This window comes from Amblyomma americanum, chromosome 8, assembly GCF_052857255.1.
Source record: "Amblyomma americanum isolate KBUSLIRL-KWMA chromosome 8, ASM5285725v1, whole genome shotgun sequence".
NCBI lineage: Eukaryota > Metazoa > Arthropoda > Arachnida > Ixodida > Ixodidae > Amblyomma > Amblyomma americanum.
The window spans coordinates 18,540,351-18,561,350 of record NC_135504.1 but is presented as its reverse complement, the minus strand read 5'-3'; the positions used below and the strand labels follow the sequence as shown (position 1 = coordinate 18,561,350).

The 21,000-nt window shown below is 42.9% G+C and overlaps 1 protein-coding gene across 10 annotated transcripts in view; it reads right to left on the bottom strand.

Annotated features, from left to right (window-relative positions):
* ema (C-type lectin domain containing ema) overlaps positions 1–20,864 on the bottom strand; it is a 53,625-nt gene extending 32,761 nt beyond the window's left edge. For 2 of the 10 annotated variants that reach the window (XM_077634004.1, XM_077634005.1), the window contains exons 1-8: positions 20,584–20,852; positions 15,758–15,886; positions 9,632–9,765; positions 7,671–7,738; positions 6,795–6,875; positions 4,869–4,925; positions 2,913–3,018; positions 1,653–1,718 (exon numbers count right to left, since the gene is read on the bottom strand). In XM_077634004.1, the coding sequence (XP_077490130.1) occupies positions 1,653–1,718; positions 2,913–3,018; positions 4,869–4,925; positions 6,795–6,875; positions 7,671–7,738; positions 9,632–9,765; positions 15,758–15,886; positions 20,584–20,657 (715 nt within the window). In that variant the 5' untranslated portion in view covers positions 20,658–20,852. Of the gene's footprint in view, positions 1–1,652; positions 1,719–2,286; positions 2,304–2,912; positions 3,019–4,868; positions 4,926–6,794; positions 6,876–7,670; positions 7,739–9,631; positions 9,766–15,757; positions 15,887–20,583 lie in introns of those variants that run through there. The other 8 variants (XR_013307915.1, XM_077634006.1, XM_077634007.1 and 5 more) reach the window with 7 other exon arrangements.
* Between the last annotated feature and the right edge of the window lie 136 nt (positions 20,865–21,000).

Here is a 21,000-nt window from a genome sequence, read left to right as displayed (position 1 = left end):
GTATTCTGCTCAATTTTTCTTTTTCTCTTATCCACATTGCTTTCTGTGTCTCTTAAGTTCCTCCTAACAATTTCACTGCAATCACAAATATATAACGCACGTCGTGGGGGCCGTGAAAATCCGCATTTTAAAAGGTACCACAGTAAAACAAAAACATTGTTTTGCAGGTCAAAATACATGCCAGATGGGCAGGTTCCCTTCCAAAAATGCTTTGTTTATCACTGAACAAAAAGCAACCCATTAGGTCCACTGCACACTTAGATTAGTTTCAGCCTACCGCAAGCAGCACGACCAAGGAGGTTACTGCAACTGCCTTCGTGGAACTGTGCACGTGCTTTTTATCAGCGCATGCCCAATTTTGTGAAAGCAGTCACCCTAACTTCTGCGGTTGCACTGCACGTGGTATGCTAAAACATCATTTTTTGAGGCACGTTATGCACAGCCTGGGAAAAAAAGCCATAATTTTGGCCTGTTGCTGCCTCTTCATGGCGTTGCGAATTAGCTTGTTTCCACAGACCTGAGACACTACCAACACTTCCTCGCTCAAATCATTAATCGTGCAGTAGGCTTTAACTTTAGCTAAGGATTCTATTGCGTCCTTGCACGTGACTTCCAGCACGTCGTCTTCATCACTGTCCAACTTATCCAACACTGTTCCTCTTTTGTGGTGCCACCGAGCAAATTTCAAAACCTTACTATAACCGATATTTCGCTTCACATGACCGCATATTGAGTGGTATGACTTTACATTAAGTCCTAAGGGACGCAAACCGATGGCAGGAAAAACCGTATTATATCCGGTCCCACATTAGACGTTGTGATATAAGTGGTCTCCACTGTACACCATACCTTTTGCTTGCGGCATATGGATAAGCTGCTTTTCACAATTCGCATCGCATCAGACGACTTCTGTGCATTAACCCTGCCTTGACTCACTCTCAGACTAAAAGAGTACAGGCAGCTGAAGTTATGCACAGCCGTTAGTTCCCGCAGTGTGAGAGCACCCGTGAATCAACCCCAGAGCTCTCAATATAATACACATTTACTACAATATGCATTGGGAGACTGTGCAGTCACTGTTTGCATCGTAACCCACTAGTCATCCTCTATACAAAGTCAAACAGTAAACGACGTGCTCCATTAGGTTTCAATACCAAGCTTCAATATGAGCAGCAAATAATACAGCAAAAATCCAAATAGACACGGAGAGTAGCAACAGCAATTGTCATTTTTTACACGTATCAAGTAAGCTCCTACTCTCGCAGTTTTAAAAAGGATTAATTAAATTATTCTTTATCCATAACATTCAATCCTTGAATTAGAAGGATACTGTTATACATACAGCACTGCAAATGCAGAGTTTACAACAAGAGCTTGCCTGAGGCAGCCATAAAAAACAAAAACACACCAAACAGTTAAAATGTAAAAGTGCCAAGGGACAGAGAAACATGCAGACAACGTCAATCAGATTCCCACAAATGTACCAGCCGAACAAAGAGGGGAAAAAAAAGCTGGCTGCGATACCTGTAAACACAAAAACTGGGCCAACAGGTGCCATGCAGACTGTGTGGTTAACAGCTTACGTGGTGAGATGCCCCACACAAGGTATGACAGTGACTACGGTTATCTGCCCTGCGAGCAGTTATGCTTACCACGTCCATTTTTTCTTTTATGTTTGGACTGCAGCATGCCTTCGGGCCTGCTGCTGGCATTAGCTTCTGCAAATGGATGGATTCCAAAAAAGACACGTCTTGCTAAGCTGCCTGCCCCCTGGCGCTAAATTAACGAGAGCGCATCAAGAGCACTAGTTTGTATTAATGACGCTAACTAGTCATTACCATCACTAACTTGCACATCAAATGCACTAGTAACATTAATCTATGCATAAATGGCTCCATTATGCCTCAACGCTACTAGTTTAACACGTTGAATGTGTCAGCCATTCTTTGTCACGCATCATCAAGCACAACCAATTCTGGCGTGTGCCTTTAACATGAATATGCCTGAAACATCTGCGAGAGATATCTTACTGACACAGCCTAATATTTCGCTAACGCTGAATAAATTTGCGCTCCACTACTACAACTCTACCTCAACGCAACTTGGTTAATTTACTGCACATTCAGATGAACTATTCTATTCACTAAGCTGGCCAGCTACGCTGGTTAACTACAGTTTATAACTTGATTTAAAGTATAAAATAACCTACCTAGAAATTTACTTACAAGCACAAAGGAAACAACTAATTAGTAACTTTGTGACTGTAATTGCAGGCATTCTACCTACCTGCTCCTGCGGAATGGGCTTTACAAGTACCTTTCATGAAGAAAAAGCAAAGCTAACATTGGGATAACGAGTTGCTTTCCTCTCAAACATGCATATATTAATAAAAATAACAGAGTACATACCCCTTCCTCACCTAACTTGACAGCTCAAAGTCGAATTACAGGAAACCGCATCATTTTCTTTTCACTGCTTGATGCACAGCCTTCAATTCTGCAATTTCTCCATCAAGCCAAAGCTGGCAAACATCTTGAGAGACTTTTAAACCAACCAATAAGGCTCAATACTGAGCAAACAGTATTTAATTCAAATTTGTAAATTAGGGTAAAGATTGAGAGTTAGATAAGCTCAGAGAGAATGGAAAGTTCAGTTACTTTGGAAACTTAACAAAAATTGATAACATTGAGCAACAAGTAAAAGCTGAGAATAGCCAATCTGGACTAATTCTCTTTGTTAATAAGGCTTACATGTACACGAAAAAGACCTTCAACCTATCTTGAATGTGTAGAAAACGGCTTGCAGGTAATAGTGACTACTACACTGACTGACTACTACAGCTGGGGGGTCTGCACCATGTCAAGTAGAGGAAAATAAAAAGTTTCGTAAAAACTGCCACTGTCCCCCCTCACCTTTGAAGACGTTCAAGGTGAGCGTTCGGACAGCAATGCGGACCATGCTCTCGTTGTGGTTGAAGAACTTGATGGCCTCGGTGTACAAAGGAAAGTCGTTGGTGTGCTATGGATGGACAGGCAGACAAGAGAGCGACAAAGCTGTTACGAGAAAAAAATGCCAGTCTGCCGAAACATGGTTCTGTGCAGTGCAGGACGTACAGCGTGCTCTGACAGGACAGGGAACACTTAATGTTATTTCATATTCCTTATTACTCCCTAAATGCACGTGGGTATCCCATTTAGTTCATAGATAATTATACACGATTGCCGTTTAGGGAGGAACAACTTAGTATCCAGTGCACCTTTAGTCCTTACAATCATTTCCTAGGATATGTGGCAAAATGCATCATCAATGCTACTCAGCTGTGTACTAGATCTCTCCAAAGTGTGTATGTAAATTCAGTGTATTCAGCTCCTGACAATTATCTGAAAGTGACCTGCTAAATCTGTTAGCAGGGGACATCAAAAAATTAAAGGAGTATAGATACCTAATTTTGTTGGCACGTTTTCTTTTTTACAATGATGCGGAGGACATTACCTATGCATGAATCACCACGTGATATTCGCCTACAACCATTAAATAATTTATAATCGAATTTTTTTTTGTCGTGCTGTTTCGGTTTCAGTTTCAACAGCCGAATGATGGTTGTGACGTCAGAGTGCTTTTGTGTCCCGTGAGGCATAGAAAAACATCCATACAATCTCTGCTTCATCATTTTAATTTACTGCAGTGCTGAAGCCAGCCTTTCTCAAGAGCTGGAATGACAACGAATGTGGAAGTAGCGATTATATTGCAGTTTTTTCATGTTTCATATGGCCTGTAAGTACGCGTTGATGTCACACTCCTCATTCGGCTGTTGAAACCAAAACAGCACGACAAAGAAATGCGATTATAAATTATTCAGCCGTCGTAGTAGAATAAAAGGTGGTAATTATGTATAATCATGCCTTATGCATCATTACAAACAAGAAAACACGCACTCAAAATCTAGGTGTCTATACTGCTTTAAGTGATTACTTCACATGAACCCAAACCAGCCGTAACTGTGCCGACTACCTCTCCCACAAAAACAAGCATCATAATGCTTTTTTCAAGTGAAAAACAGCTGATGTGAAAGCAACGTTGGAGACTGAAAATTAAATGGATGGTCCCTGGCATGCTGAATTGTACATAGATCCTGGATCTACACACACACACAAATATATATATACAGTTGCAATCAGTATGACCTGCAAACACCAGCAGTAACGTCTGTGCAATCCGCATTTCATAGCAGTTGAAGTCGTAGTGATAGGCATTGCAGAAAATGTTACCTTTTTATTGGCAACTAGACGCCAGACGTCCGTTAGTCCACACCTATAGACTTGTTATCAACAGTTTTCGGCGAGGCGAGTCAGATGCAACCTCTTATCGACATATTTTATAGGTAGATTCACTTACACTATGCAACCCAGTCAGTCTTCACTGAATTTCGTTCAGGTGCAACTGTTGTTCCTCCTTGACGACCAATGACTGACACTTTTCCACATTACCCAGCTACCTTTATTTCACGAACGAAGCTCGGACCATGTCTTCCATGTTGCAGGTCATACTAAGCAAGGCCGTACATGCATGCACTTGAGACGTAGACTAATATGTGAGAAAAAGGCAAGGTTCTAGTACTAACATTTCAACTTGGGACAGGACTTTTGTCAAAGACTCTGATAAAGACTGATTCTCAGTTGGAATGTAAGTAAAAGTTTGACAGTTCTCTTTTAGCTCATGTCAGTATGCTTCATAAGCAGCCTGATCTATTGCCTTCACTAGTTTTTTCCACCTTATTTTTTTTTTTAGAAATTTCACACACACGCAAGTACATTCATACAACTGCACGCACACACAAGCACACGCATCCTATACTACACAGTACACACAGTACACGTCAGGGGCTGCGAGTCCAAGTTTTCCATGGCGTCTTCTGTGCTGTCCCACTTTCCGCAAACAACCATGCAATGAATAATACAAAAAGAAAGGAAACCAATCATAAAATAAGTGAAAGCAAATCAAAGCACTTGACAGGAACAGCAGGCTTCAGTCCTCAGAATTGGTTCACGAAATACGAGACGGAGAGCAGGCAGATGGAAACAAGAGTCAGGCATGGAAAAAAGAAAAAGCTTAGCCTATGGATGCACACACGCCTGAGAGCATACAGCTGTGACAAGATCATTAAGGCTGGGCTACAATACGAAAGAGAATTCGAACTTTCAAAAACAAAACAACAAGAGGTATGCTGAATGCAGGTGCATTTTGACAGACCAGGCAGACTGGCACCTCGTTTTAGTCTGCCTTCAACTCTAATTCACAACTTGCACTAATAAGCCCTGTTTTTATTTATTTACGTATACTCCAGACAGAGCACTCATCCCTTGAACACCTTCTCAAATTAAGCACAAAAGCAGCCACAGACCCAGTTGTCGCCACATCACATCTAAAAAAAGAATACATGTCAGCTTCGTTCTAGCCAACTCAATTCGGTTTGGTTTGGGTTATGGGGGTTTAACATCCCAAAGCGACTCAGGCTATGAGGGACGCCGTAGTGAAGGACTCCAGAAATTTCGACCACTTGGGAATCTTTAACGTGCACTGACATCGCACAGAACACGGGCCTCTAGAATGTCGCCTCCATCGAATTCCGACCGCCGCGGCCAGGATCGAACCTGCGTCTTTCGGGCCAGCAGTCGAGTGCCATAACCACTCAGCCACCGCGGCCCAACACAATTCGTGAAATAAATTAGGTAAGCAATGATGGCTCATTACATCTGACGTTCAAATTCAAGCACAGTTAACTTACATTACATGTGCCTTTACACCCCTGGTAGACTTGGCAAGCCAGGCTCGTCATTAGCAGAATATCATTTCTGGCTCATGACGAGTCCACCTTATCATGCATTTTCTGAAATTCTGTGTCCTATTTAAAGTAATTACGGCTCACCCAAAGCAATTTTTGTTTTGCCAACAGATGGCAGCACGAGTGTAAAGTAAGATTTTGGTGCCATTTTGGAAAAAAAAAAAAATTTACTGCGAAAAGAGGGGTTATAAGTAGGTGAAATTGTTCAACGGCTTTACAGATGTTTGATTCAGTGACCACTTAATATTTTGTTAGCAGCTTTTGCACTTCTTCTGTACTTCACCAAGGAAGAAGTCCGATCTTGCTGGATTGCTGGTCTCAGTTTCAATGTTTCCAATCACACAAAGCTGAAACCATGTGAAGTACAGAATTTATAAAGTCCTTTCTTTTTGTCCGAGTGTGTTTGCATGTGTATGTGGATGTTTGTTTTGTTCCCAGACATTATTGTAGCACCTGCATTTTTTTTTTGTAGTATATTAAAATACAGTATACAATGTTTGCATACCTGCCACTTTGTGTTTATTTTTCTGCCTTTGTGTTAACATATCTAAGCTGTGTCCTCCCGACTGCAATGCTTCATGAAGCAAATGTGGGTTCGTACTACCGCACCTGCAAACACGATTGCTCAGCGGCGGCTTCTAGTAACGCAGCTCACATGGGACATTCATGCTCTTAGAGGAGGTCACGCTCTTAAAGGATGTTGAAGATCTGCTTTGGCCATGGCTTTGTTGTGCTGACATTCCTCTGCCATCTGGTAACTCAACCCATTAAATAGCTGTTCATATACCTAATGTGATTTTTACCAGATGCAATGTGACAAGACAATGAGTAAAGAAATACGAACGAATGACGGTGTTGCCTCAAACCTCAAATGGAGGCTTGCACCTCAGAGGACTCAGCCCAGCGTGGCTACATTCATTGCATGTGCAACCAAGAGACACTTTTTGCTCACCTCGTTGTAGAAAAAGTGAATGGTGTGATTGTTGAGCTTGAGAGAGAGGGTCTTCAAGAAGGATATGTAGTATGCCATCACCTGCAAAGAGTTAAAAAAGGAAAAAGCCAGCCCACAGATGGCCGCACAAAGCTGTCTTGACTTATTTTTTAAACATAACGTAGTACAAGGAATGAACACTCCAGAGCATGTGAAAGTCGCACCTATACTTCGTTTCATACCCAGAAGTCAACACTGCCAAAGCTGGCACGCCTGTTCCTGCAGGCTAAGTCCAAGTCCAAAATGCAGCTCACCATAGAACCAAAGCCAACAAAGGCATAGTTCTTGGTGGAAAATCTCAGGCATCATGATCGGCAACCACCTGCACTTCGTTCGTGTTACCTCTTGCCACATTTCCTTCCCATGACGTATCAAGACTTCGAGAAGTAAGAGTGACATGTGGCCGCATGATATGCTGCTGGCAGGGCAAATCGCTCTCACTCCATCTGTCCCTAAGAAGTGGCTCACACTCGGTGAAAACTGTAGCCAGAGGGCCCAACACTGAGCGCCTCACAGCTGCAACCGTGATTTTCAGCTCTACCACTTCGTTTTGTACTGCCCTTTGTTTTCCTTCAAACACTCACCAGGGCTTCGAGATGAATGAATGATAGGTTGCAGTGTAATACGGTTTCGCAGACACACTACTTCCGCAGCCTTCGCAGTGTTGCCTGCTCAGTTATAACACACACGTCGTCATCCTTAGTACATGTAATACAGTTTAATGTATAGGTTGTTAATTTTCTTCACCACAAAACACACAATGACAGTAACCCAACAAAAGTAATGAGGACGAAAAACAAGACAAAAGTGCTTGTTTTCCAAACTCTGTGCACTTACCTCTTCGTCCGAGAAGTCGAACTTGTGTACAATGATGGAGTTCACATGGTTGTTGGACAGAAGATAATCTGAAGTGAGCAAAAAGTATGAAGCTCTTTGTACATAACAATATAAGGAAAAAAAAATTTTCCTTCAACAAGGCTCAGCACAATTCACTCCGCAGTGCTGTGCAAAGTTGAAAAAAGGAGCCAAGCTGCCAGTAGCAAAGTACAAAGAATGAGCCACTGCATGAAATGCACCACACATCCTATATTTTATTTTAACACACTTTCAAGTAGGGTTACAGAACAGAAGCATAACTAAGGTCACAATCGAAAAAGTGCACAATTTTGCACAAGTCCTTGCTAATTCAACTAATGACAGTGGCGCAGTGGCCTGTACTATATGCCAAAAGAGCACAGATTGAAATAACAAATAGATGCTAGTCTTAACGCTTCAGCGTTAGAGCAGACGTTCAGAGGAAAAGCCGTGCGCATTGTCACACTAATTCAGGATTGATCGAGACTGCTGTGATTTCACATGTTGAGCTGTGGAGTGGGGAAAAAAAAAAAGTTAAATTGGGACTATGAAATCATACCACGACTGAAATGTCATTATGACATATAAATAAAGTAAATTAATTTCACTGAAAAGAAAGTGTGGGTAATTAGATGGGAATCGAACCCATGACCATTGACAAGCTACCGCTAGGCCACCGAAGCCCATTTGTTCGACTTGGCTAAAGGAAGAACTTTGGATCCTGTGGTGTATCACGTGGTCTACTGATGTATGGTAATTAGTGCATGTAATTAAAATAGGTACTAATTAATAAGGAAAGTAACATATAACCATTCACACTGTCACGTCATATACTTAAGGCAGATCTTGAGTGTCCCCTTAATTTTGTTTACAACTAATCAGTGCACAAGCTCTATCCTGGTCTTTTTTGGTACTATTAGGGCTCACTAAGAAACCTCCTAACTGTAGTTTTCAGGTAACAAGCGATCATAAACTGTCGAATAATGGCTATATGACAATGATGAGTCTTTATGACCCAACAGCAGCTTTGTCCAAAGAGCACAAGGTATTTTTGTATATGTAAGGTAGGTGTGGTCAGATCCATTTTCCAAGCATTTCATCCCAAAGAAACCGAGCACTGGGCCGGGGAAAACCTTATACCCACTGTATCACCAGTGGGCACCCGGCGGAACCCTGCACCTACCAAATACAATGCGGGCGCCCAAACCACTAGGCCACCACTGTGGAAGCAATGGTTACAGGTCAAGAATAAAATATATTCGCAAAACCGACACACCAACAACACAACCTCATTTCCATACATCCGTGGTAACTTGAAGCATCATACTTGCAAAGAAAAAGCCTGTAACACAACAGGATGCATTTAAATCAAAGGCGACACATTTGTTAGAAGCACTAGCCTCAATGAACAAAAATTTTACCGCTAAGCTTTAATGACGACATCCAAATGAGGAATTACCAGCAAATTGCAGTTCCTTGCCACAAAACGATTCCCCTTGTTGCGGTAGGCTAGGTCAGCCAAGTTTTTGCCAAATTAGGGGGAAAAGCAATGTGAAATGTAAAATGCTTAACCCTGAACACAGATTTAATTTACTGAGTTAATATGACAGTACAGACTTACTGGTAATTCTTGGTACAGAAACAGTGCGAAAATGAACAAGGAGCACAGGATAGAATCACAACACCAGGAAAGACTCCTTTCAACAACTTTGTGCAGGCTCCTAGAGTTGACGACTTCCACGTGATGACTGTGGTAGACTTAGTCCATGTGTCCCTTTTTTTTTCCATCCTTTTCTTTTTCCCTCGCGCCTCAACTTATTTTGAGGTGCGATGTCTAACTTGTTCAAACTGAAAGCTTGTGATGTCATGTTTTTCTCTTCTCTGGTCTTCATTAATTTGCGCTGAGCAAACAATGAGAAAGAGACAGAATGTAGGATGCTCACAGAGTGATGTCTCGTTGCGTATGTTCTCAAAGAGGATGTTCAGTGTCTGTAGAAGCTGGACACACACGTAGCGGCCACACTTCTGCTTCATGATCTTGAGAAAGAAGGACAGCATGTTCTTCTCCAAGAAGAAGCTGCGGACAAAACCAACATGCAGCTGTTAAAGGCATGTCAATCGCGGACAAGGATCAACGATGTCACGATTTAATTTGTATTATCCTCGTTCTACTGCAGCTTATCAAATTAAACAACAGCCTCCAAGTAACAAGACCATGTTTTTATCATTCCCTCACTCACCAGCTCTCTGTAATTTTAATCAATGAATTTGCTGATAGATATAGCAGTCTTACTAGAAGATCTTAGCAGGGTGGTTACAATAGTTAGTGTGAGATAAAGTTGCACAGTAGACCTGAGGTAGAACTGAAAATTTGCAATGTAGATGACCGCAAGGAAAAAAAAACAACCTAGCACATGAACATGACGCCACACAGCACAGAGGAGAAGAGCCAATGAAGAGTGGCAAATGGCCTTTAGCAACACATTCAATACTTTTACTTGATAGATATGCATTGTAGGTACAGTCCATACAAATGTCAGTAAGGCTTTGTAGGGGGCTAGTTGGTCGTACATACTGAGACTGGGGAGCGCTAGAATCAAGACAAGGGAACAACACCACATAAGAACACCACGAGACACGAGCGCAAACTTTCAACTCAACTTCACAAAACCGACACGCGAACAACACAACCTCATTTCTATAGATCCATGGTAACTTGAAGCATCATACTTGTGAAGAAAAAGCCTACAATACAACAGAAAAAACCTGCAACACAGAGTTTGCGCTCGTGTCTCGTGGTGTTCTTATGTGGTGTTGTGTTGTCCCCTTGTCTTGATTGTAGCGCTCCCCAGTCTCAGTACATACAAAAGTACATTGTTTAAATATTTTTTGAATTCCACCCTTCTGAAATTTCAACATAGAATTCTTACATGTGCAATTAAATGGACAAGCAAATTATTCAATGCAGAAAAGACATCTGGCAGCTGTGATGACGTGAAGTCGTCTCCTCTCTTTCAATGTCATGCAAAGGTTTTTAGACAGCACGGGTACTATGCAACGAAAGTTATCTCGAAACTAGTCTGCCTCTGCACTCGGGTACCAGAGAAAAAGAAAAAAATCCCATTCTCAATGTATCTGTACTGTCCAAGCTCATGACCCCACAGACCCTGCTGAGCAGCAAACTTAATAAGAGAAACAAAAACAAAGAATTCAAGCCTGCCTGTTGCTGCTTATTTCCTAGCATCCCTATGCCGCAGAGCTGCCTTTTAGACTGAGCAACCAAGCTGGATAACAAAACTTAAGGCAGCCCCTGAAACAACAAAAATGTTTATATGTCCATATGATGACAACCCTGTGGACAATTGATGATCAAACTAGCACACAGCACTGAAGCAAGCTCTTAATTGGGGTGACTTACGCCCACAAATAACTGAACAACTCGGCAGCGGCAAAAGCAATGTGTGCCCGACAGTCATCCAGGAACCGAATCACTGCCGCGCTCGGCCATGCTCAATTTAAAGCTGACAAAGAACTTTCGCAATAAGGCAGAGAAACTACCTATTACAATCTCGAACAACGCAGAAGCAGTTGCAGCAGGTGCAACAATTCCAGATACTAAATCTGGCTGCATTTTGCATCCCACTCAAAGTGACAAAGCCATGTGCTGCCAGCAGCTCCAAGCACAAACAAATGAACATTACAAACCTCTGTGCCAACATGGTCACAAAGTAAAAAAAGACAAAAAGGAAAAAAATCCATCCTTTAAGCTGACATAAGCTATTAGCTCGAATCTCCCCCACTCATTAAAAAAAAAGAAAAGCAGCACTGTTGATGCGAGATTTTTGCGCCTCTTGTGTCAATTTCAGCTGCACGCTGCCATAACAACCAGGTGGCAAAAGGGGCACAGATGCATGACTGTATACAAGTGCATGGTTGCAACAGAAATATAAAAAAAGAAAGCTCACAGCTGCATGAACACTACAAACTCCATGGAGATCAAAGGCCCAAAAAGCAGAGCATTGTATTTCCCTAGCAGGATATACACAAAGCTCACCTCTCACAAAAAGACCTCTCTGGAACTTAATTACAATTGTATCTTAGTGCACTTATTGCAGGACACTCATAGTGAACTGAACTCATATTTTAGGATGAAGGTTATTACAATGTTTTTATGCGAGATAAATTTTATGTCACTGCATTTACTATCGCTGCATGTGTGTACTGTGAGCATCGAATTTTCAAAACACAAACAGCATAACTGCAATGCAAAACGAGAAATGCAAAAATGATAACTCCTAGGAAAAAGATACATGCTTGCTCCATTAAGTGAATATCAAATGTGCTAGTATTAATTCTACCTAAACTACGGTCTTTTCTGTCTTCCCACTACCTTCCAAATACAGATAACTGGAGCAAAAGGAAACGGCAACCATGCCTGAGTGGCATTCAGCATGCAGGTTAAGGGACGTCTTAGAACAGCATTCGACAAGAGCTCTTCAAAACAAATAGAAGTTGTAAATGCAGCACTGCACTGGATCACATTACACATAGGTCACACAGGATCACAGAACTACAAAATTTATGTGCATAAGAAATAATCCCATTGCATTTGTTTTGTTAGTATTTCCTTTGACTCTGATAGTAAATCCATGTTGAACAATAAATTGATTACAAAAACATTTTTTAACAATACAATAATTATGTGCCCCAGACGATGGCTGAAAAATACATTCACACTTGATACAGCCATATTAAAATACGTGCAACAGAGGGGATTAATTACAGCACCCACAGGAAGAACTAAAAATGACTTATGCAAACATTTTGCCTTGTGCGTCCATACTGAAGGGCGTTATCAAGAAAAAAAAGGCAGAAATAAAGTTTGCAAAGAAGCATTTCATATGTTTATTAAAGATCCAGTGCTCATGTAATAGCTTATACTGAACTGCACATCTTCAACCAAAAATTTTAACTTTAACGCAACGTTTCGAAGAAGGAGCCTTTTGTGGTAATTTGTAAAAGGGTCCTTGAATCCTGGCATATCCAAACCATCCCGAACAATATCAACCGCATAAAAAGAAACCTGGCCCCAGTATATGCTCAGGGACTTTGCTCTTCAACTCAAGAAAAAAGTCGCCATTCACCACCTCCCTGCAGTGCGCCAGCATGACTAACAGCCTAAACCCCCTCCCCCGCGGCTTTTGCGTCATAGCTGTCTTTCCTTTGACCCCCCCCTCACCTCCACACTTAAAAGACGCTGGCTACTGCCCTCAGTCACCCCTGATGAAGGAGGCGAGCCTGCTTCGAAACGTTGGGTTAAAGTTAAGATGTTTGGTTGGAGATGTGCAGTTCATTACAAGTCTTCTAACCCAACTAGACAGGCAAATCTGTCAAAATGTTTAGTTTTCAATCATGTAATAGCTACAGCCTATTACGGGTATGCTCTACTGCAAACACATTTCAGGAAATCATGCTGATGATAAGAGAACAGGTGAGACAAGTTAAGTTGCACAAGATGGAAGTCAATAGTCACCCAAACCAAGGAGCATAGGGATGTCTTACTTTTTTCATTTGTGGTGCTGATCAAATGAAGATTAATGGCGTAATTATTTTACTGATTAAAGATAACTGATTAAAAAGCAGAAGAAAAAACAACCACATGCCGCCAGTCGGATCCAAACCCATGACCTCCGAATTTCACGTCCGGTGCTCTACCAACTGAGCTACGGCGACGGCTATCCAATCTTCTGTTTTCAGGGGTATTTATGTGTAATGTAACCGAACCATAAGAGCATTCACTACCGCCACCCTCATCCATAGCAGCGGGCATAGTAGGTCCTGTATTACCACAAGTGCCCCATAGGAATGTTTTGGAATGGCGAGTGTGGAAGTTGCACTTACACATAGGCTGCCATGCAGCATGCGCAAACTGTACAGGATTTATCATTGTGTTCTTCGGGAACACAACACACTTCACTCAAGAGCCCTATTGCAAACCAGTCGACGAGCACTCGGAAAGATAATAGGCAGCCTTGCTCTTGCACTTACTACGTAAAGGGGAACAATTATCACGAAAAGTTTATCGTGAGTCCCTCATCCGTTTCGGCCAATTGATATCTTAGCCACAAAGATAAGCTGCGCTCGAATGAATAGCAATCGACCCTTGAAGGCCGCTCCTGCCTGGGCTGCCGTGAGACAGAAGATATGAAGGCATACAGAAGAAATTAAGTATGGGCGACATGTAGCATTAAAGAGCACGTGTGTTGACGAACAGCGAACTAGCATTTCATTCTCAGCGAATTTTCCATCACACTTTTCCACCTCATGTTTCGAGCTTACTTTATGTTTCCCATCAAACCAGGGAGTTTAAGGACGTGCTCTTCATGCAAAAGTACCTCACCACCTAGCATCAATGCACATCATATGGGACAGCGGTAATTATCCTCAGGTCAAGAGTAGTAGCAGGCCCCCCATAAACTACAACAAAATACCGCTTATCCATTTGGTATGGCCCTAATAACTTCCTCAAAATTTCTCTAATAAATTGCCCAGTGTAAGTCTCCTTCATGCAAAAGTACCTCACCACCTAGCATCAATGCACATCATATGGGACAGCGGTAATTATCCTCAGGTCAAGAGTAGTAGCAGGCCCCCCATAAACTACAACAAAATACCGCTTATCCATTTGGTATGGCCCTAATAACTTCCTCAAAATTTCTCTAATAAATTGCCCAGTGTAAGTCTCTTGCTTATTTTCTCCCTAGCTTGGAATGGATGTTACACTTTTCCACTCTGTTTAGCTTGAAAACAAATTCACTGTAAATACTTGCCTTCTCCACCCAAAATGAAGTACAAAATTGATATCACTACTGCAGTGTTATTACTATTACTCTACATCAAAGACAGCATTACATTTGTGATTAGAAAAGATAGCCGTAATCTGCAAATCCAGCCATGACAGCAAAAGCCCATCTACACAACTAGGCTGGTGTCGCCACCAGCCTGAAATACACATAAAAAACCTTCCTGCTCCTACTACTCTACGCAGTACTTTTCCATGAATTTCCAGCAGAGGGGAGCGATGGCCCAGTGGGCTGGTGGGTCTTGTTTTTGAAAGGGCTAGCTTACAGACAACAGTGATTTTTCCATTCACACTGGGCCAGTCATGAAAGCCAACACTGAAACTGCTATTTAACATCTGTGTAACGTTTATGTACAATTCAACAAAAATCAAGTTTTATGTACTCGATCTTCCGATAGGTTAAGTGCAGTTAAACAACTCAACGAAGCCCAGTTGACCCTTAATAGAGTGCCTGTAGCAAACCCATAAAAAAGAAACCTTCAATAACTATGCTTTTTCTTAACGCGACAGTGTTAAGGAGCTCGTGTCACAGAAAAGCCGGTGTCGTCGGCGTCAGCGTTTTTGGCCGAGAGCGAAAAGTGGCGCATCGTGGTAGTTAACGCAACAGCGTTAAGGATTGATTGATTGACGGATGGATTGATGAATTAATTAATTGATTGATCAATCGATTTTCCTTTCCTTACAGCGCGATCCCGGTGTCCAGTGAGAAATGTGACAGGCGTCATTTCCTTTCCTTAAAAGCAATTGTTCATTTCATTTTCCTTCCCTTAAAGCACAGGTTCCAGTGTCCACCGAGATATGTAAGACAGGCGTCCTTTCCTTAAATTGTCCAATGGGCCATCGCCGAACGCCCCCCTGTACTCCTCAGCAATCACTCTTAAAGACGAAGCTTAAGCCACCTCCAAATTTTTTTACTTACATATTGAACAAAGAAATGATTATGGGGTTCATCTGTACCAAGAAACACTACCCAGAGAAAAAGAAATCACGCTTTTCTGATTTGCTCCGAAAGCAACTGCAGTGCATGATATTTAGATATTTCCTTTTATGCTACCTGTACTTGTGCATCATGTGAGCAGGAGTATGCAGCAGCGTACACTGAGACGTTAACACTTTGAGGCAAAGACGCGGCCCTGCAGATGAAGAACCATAACAACTCTCCAAACTGGCAAGGTGCAGGCCAACCAGCACCCAGTGCCACACTCACTCGAACACAGTGCTGTCATTCTGGTCTCCCCAGATGAGAATCTCAGCAATAGAGCGGAGTGTCTCCACCAGAATACCCTTGTTTTGCTCGGTGACCGTCTGGTTCTTTGACAGCAGGTGGTACAAGTACCTGAGGAAAGAAAAAAAGACGAACGATTTAGCACGGTTAGACCAAATTTGACTTAGGTTTTCACTTGGGTTTCGGTTCAAGGCTCGGTTTTCAAGGCCAAGCAGGTTATTGGGTTAATGCGGAATTGGTCATTCTCTACTTCGATTTCATAGATGACAGGGTGTCCTCAATCCACTAATGACGCAGTGGTGCAGCGGTTATGCGATGCGCCACTGCCCTGCAATGGCAGGCGCTGCCACCGGTGGGGCTTGTAACACCCAGGTTACTCTTCTCGAATACATTTCATTAACAACCTTTAATTCAACTGGCACCTACCATGGTGGGCAGTTTGCTAACAATCCAGTGGCCAGACAGAGACAGCAGTGAAATCGGTGAGTGGGGGAGTTAGTGCTAGAGCACCAAAATAAGAGAGCATTCACTCAAAAGGGTATGCTTGCAAAAGTAACAACAAGACTCTGAACCTTTCATGTTTAGGTGATGACACGTATGCCCAACCACACTTTCCAAATACACTCTTGCAACGGAAGGCCATTATTTGCACATGTTCACAAACAATGCCATGAAATTACATGCGGATAGGCGAGGGCACAAATAAAATACCTCAACAGACAACCAAAAAAAAATCTCCTTTTACATTTCTGGTGCCTCAACACAGTAAAATGTTTTCTTCAAGTACCTAAAAATTCAATTTTTGCTTTGATGTTTTTTATTTCTAAACTTATCACTTGCCCATTTTCCCTTGCACACTCTGCATGTCTTTTTTTTTTTTCCATGCTTGAGCTGAGGTAACAGTGTCACAAAGGCGAAAGTGCGCAGGGCGGGGGGGGGACCGTTCGATGGCAGACCTATCTCTGTCAAACCCTAGACAAAAACAGGTACGCTGACAAAGATAGCTCCCCTCATTCACCTGTCTCAACTTGCACTCCACGACTCTTGCACTGTGTGGCCCCTTGCACTGGGTTTGCACTTCAAATCTGTTTTTGTAAGCCACAACGTGCTACTACATTCTCCAAGGTTCCTGGCTTTTAACACGTTCACTGCATCGTGGGTCAACGGTGGGTCAAGTCATTTACGCTCTGTGGCCACAAATACTGGGTCACGTGAGGAAGCCACTGGTCAGATTTCATTGCGAGGCCTAACAAGGAGGACCTCACAATAAACTGTCCCACAATTTCATCATGTGACGCAGTAGTCGTGGCTGCACAGCATAAGTAAATGACGTGACCAACCGGTGACATACAACACAGCGAACGTGCTGCCAAATATAAAGGTGTCAAGCACTTGCAATTTTGTCGGAAAATCCTGTAATGAAACATCTAGGTTCCTGCCACTACAGGAAAATATGCACACAAAAAATTTTTGCATAAACTACTCATGTATGCCAGCCATGACAAATATCTAAACTTTTGCATCAGTGCTGAGTCTGTCAGTGTTAGGCAAGCACCAAAAAGAAAAAAGCACTACGGACATGAAGCATGAAGTTTCTACAACTGATGGTAAAGACTGTGCTAAGTTACAGGCAGCTACAAACATGACAGTATTAAAGACTCTGAGTCACAGAAAAGCCGGCATCAGCGTCGTTGGCCATGACCGAAAAACTCGCAAAATATCCCCACAAGAGCAACATAAGGAGCAAGTGAGCCAACTAGGTCATGTGACCTTGCGACGTCATCAGAACCTGCCCACTGAATTGTGAGCAAACTGCCTACTGTGGCAAGTGAAAGTCAATTAATGGTTGCTAGCTCGTGAAGAGCAACCTCGCTCTCACAAGCTGCGTTGGTGGCAGCACCTGCCATTGCAGGGCAGTGGCGCATCACTTAACTGCTGCAACAGGAGTAGTATGAGGACTGCTAGGGATCTACAGATGCAAAGTAAAGAATGACAAATTCCACATATATGGGCAATAATCCCTAACGCTATCGCGTCTTAGGGGGGACACAGCTTTACACAGCAGCAACTTCTTGTTTTTTAAGCACAGAGCGATGAAATTTAGCAGTTGTTTTGAAAAGCGCACTGAATGCCTAAATAGAAAATTTCACTGATATACTTTCAGTATATCAGTATATACCTTCAGAATGATCGATGCAGTGACATTCTCCTCATATCTTTATCCGCCTAATGTTTTTCTTAACAGCTCAGTATATCCATGATTGCATAATGCACTCATTACATTCACGTCAAAGTAGTTGCAGAGTAAAAACAGTAACTAAAAAATGACAGGATGGTTACCAGAGTTTCAGCGACAGCCTATGATGATGACGAATTTTTATGGCACAAAGGCATCTGTGGCCAAAGAGCGCCATGGTACAAGGTATTTTCTCCTCCTAAAGGTGGGGTCAAAGACCCATTTTCTAAGCATTTCACCCTACATAAGCCGAGCACCAGACCAGGGGAAAGCTTGTACCCATTGTATCACTGGTGGGCACCTGGTGGCACTGGGGATTGAGCCCTGCCCCTCCCGCATGTAAGGCGGATGCTCGGACCACTAGGCCATCGCTGCGGTATTTCAGTGACAGCTGTTAAGGCATTTATATTTACGATATGCCCGGGTAAAGAATATTACAGTTATTTCATATCTGTATTGTTCTGCAGCAATCAGTTCGGCAATACTCATTTTTCGACTAGCTCTCCTCTCCACTGGCACTGAAGTTGCACAAGCAGCCGCTTTTTTGCTACCTGTGGTCGCAAAACATTTTTAAAGTCAGTTCTGGGCCGTTTTCAGAGATAAATTTTTGGGATGTCATTAAGAAGACATTACAGATACCAAATCTAACGTTTTATAAAATTCAATTTTTTTTCAAGATTTTTGCGGTTTGATCCTTGCGCGGAGTTTAAGTGTCCCCTCCAGTTTTTGCAAATGACCACAGTATCAATATTACTACATGTGAGTGCTATGGCTTTACACTGTTCCCAAGACTAGCCTGTTGTGTCGCAGATGGTGAAGGCAGTAAAGCTATTTTTCCTATTTATTTTTACTCCCCATCATAAAGAATGTTCCCGAGATTTGCTCGCATATGCTGTGACATCACTTTATTCATGAGGTGCTACCCCGGTTCACAAATATGCTGGGCTCATTCATGTTTACACATGCTTTTGCTTCATTCCAATAGTCAAGATGACACATACCCCCCCACCAACATGGAAATGAAACCAATGGCTTAAAATTAGTACTGAGTAATTTGTATATGCACACACCAAAACACACACCAGGCAAATTACAGCACACATAACAAGGATCAATAATCTGACAGTGCCAGGTAAGAGACAGCACTTTGCAAGCATCCTTGACTCACAGTGGGACATGCATGGCTGCACACATACAGAAGGTTACTGAATAAACAACTACAGTCGCTGCACCACTCCTCATATGGTACGTATACATACAGCACAATGCAAAGCTAACCTTTCAGACATAACACAGGAACATTCAGGGTCATCACTACAGAGGCTGATAATTGCATGCATGCACGAAGGCTACCATTTCCAGCTCGAGCAGTGCTACTGATGCTACCGCGCTGAGGAGACTCTATCTGCACTGTTATACCAGACCCACATAGGCTAACATAGGACCAAATGAATTCTGCAATACCACACAGCTAGATGCAATTAGAAATGTGTAGAAGAACTAATGAAGAGTATAACATCACGGACACTAAGTTTAATGATCAGTCACGGGTTAGTGGTTCCTGTATCGGCACTATGAAAAAGCACTTCAGTTTCCAGTGTTGTCAAAAGACACCGGTAAATGCGCCACTCGGAGAGAACCCAGCAACACAAGACATTCATGGCTCCACACATAGATCCGCCACTAGCAACATGGAAAGGCATGCGCACCGCAGATCGCGCAGGAATTCCGCTTCCCGTCACAAACGATAATCAGGGGCTCTCTCCCTCGCTCTGTGCACGCTAATCGCCATCAGAACGGGAATGCAGATAAGCACGACCATGTCACACAAAGGTCTACGCATCGCAGCCTGCAGTGGCGCATGTCAAAGGTCAGTTTCGCCCCGAAGCACGCGATTCAAACGAGAAGAGTGAATCAACGCCAAACAAAAACATTCTGGCGCGGGGGCAAAGCCCCGGCGGCTTGCCAGCGCGGAAGGTGAAACTACCTTGCAGCCCACTTTCTCGCACAAAAAGCATTGCAACACACGCTAATTACGTTCGCTGCGGCGTATGCGCGGTTGCGCATCCCACGTTCAGGGACTGAGGCCGGGTAGCGGTGAGCGCGCAGACTTGAGGGACGAAGGCTTGCAAAAATCAGATTGTTTACGTGTAAGCAGCAACTGTGGCAGGCAACACCCACTTCACTACGCGGTCGGCCTCGAAGATCAAACGGCGCGTAGGTCGAGACGCAAACAGCTCGCCAAAAAGAGCAAGGTTCCAACGTATTAGCATCTGCGAACTCCATGACACAGGTCACGGAGTAACCGACAACGAAATAACATTAACGTGCGCGAGTACAAATGAAATAACGTCAGCCAGAAACGCAGAAGACACTGCGCTCCCGACTGACACACCTGCTTTTTCGCCCGAGTTTCCTGCACTAGAGGCGTTCTATAAACACCGTGACAGTTTTTTATCGAAGGAGTCAAGCACTGTTTATGCTCAAATAGCGTATGCGCTGTCGAGTATAGCCTTAAAAACAAATATTCCTTCCTTTTTTTTTCTGCGGCACCGTGCGAGACGAAACTCACTTGAGGTGCTCCAGCGAGTGCGGGTTTTTCGGTTTCCACAGGCCGCCGGAGAACCAGCCTTTGTTGCGAAACATGGTCGTCGCTCGAGTTTTCCTTCCTTCACCGATGGTTCACCATAACAGATGAAGGTCTCGCCGTGTATATGACGACGTCGTGGAGTCGGACAGACGTGCAATTAGCGAATAAACGGCCTCCGAAAGGTAGCCATTTCATGTTAGATACAGCCGAGAAAAGGCACGGCGGCCATGTCAGATTAAAGGAACGGTTGTGATTGGCCAACCAAAACCACAAGAAGACAAACTGCTTCTGATGGCTTCTGTGTGAAGAGGGCGCTACATTTTGCGTAAATTTACTCTTAAAACGACGGCTGAAACCAAAACATGAGTTTCGTATATAGTAGCGTTTGAATCGTCTTGT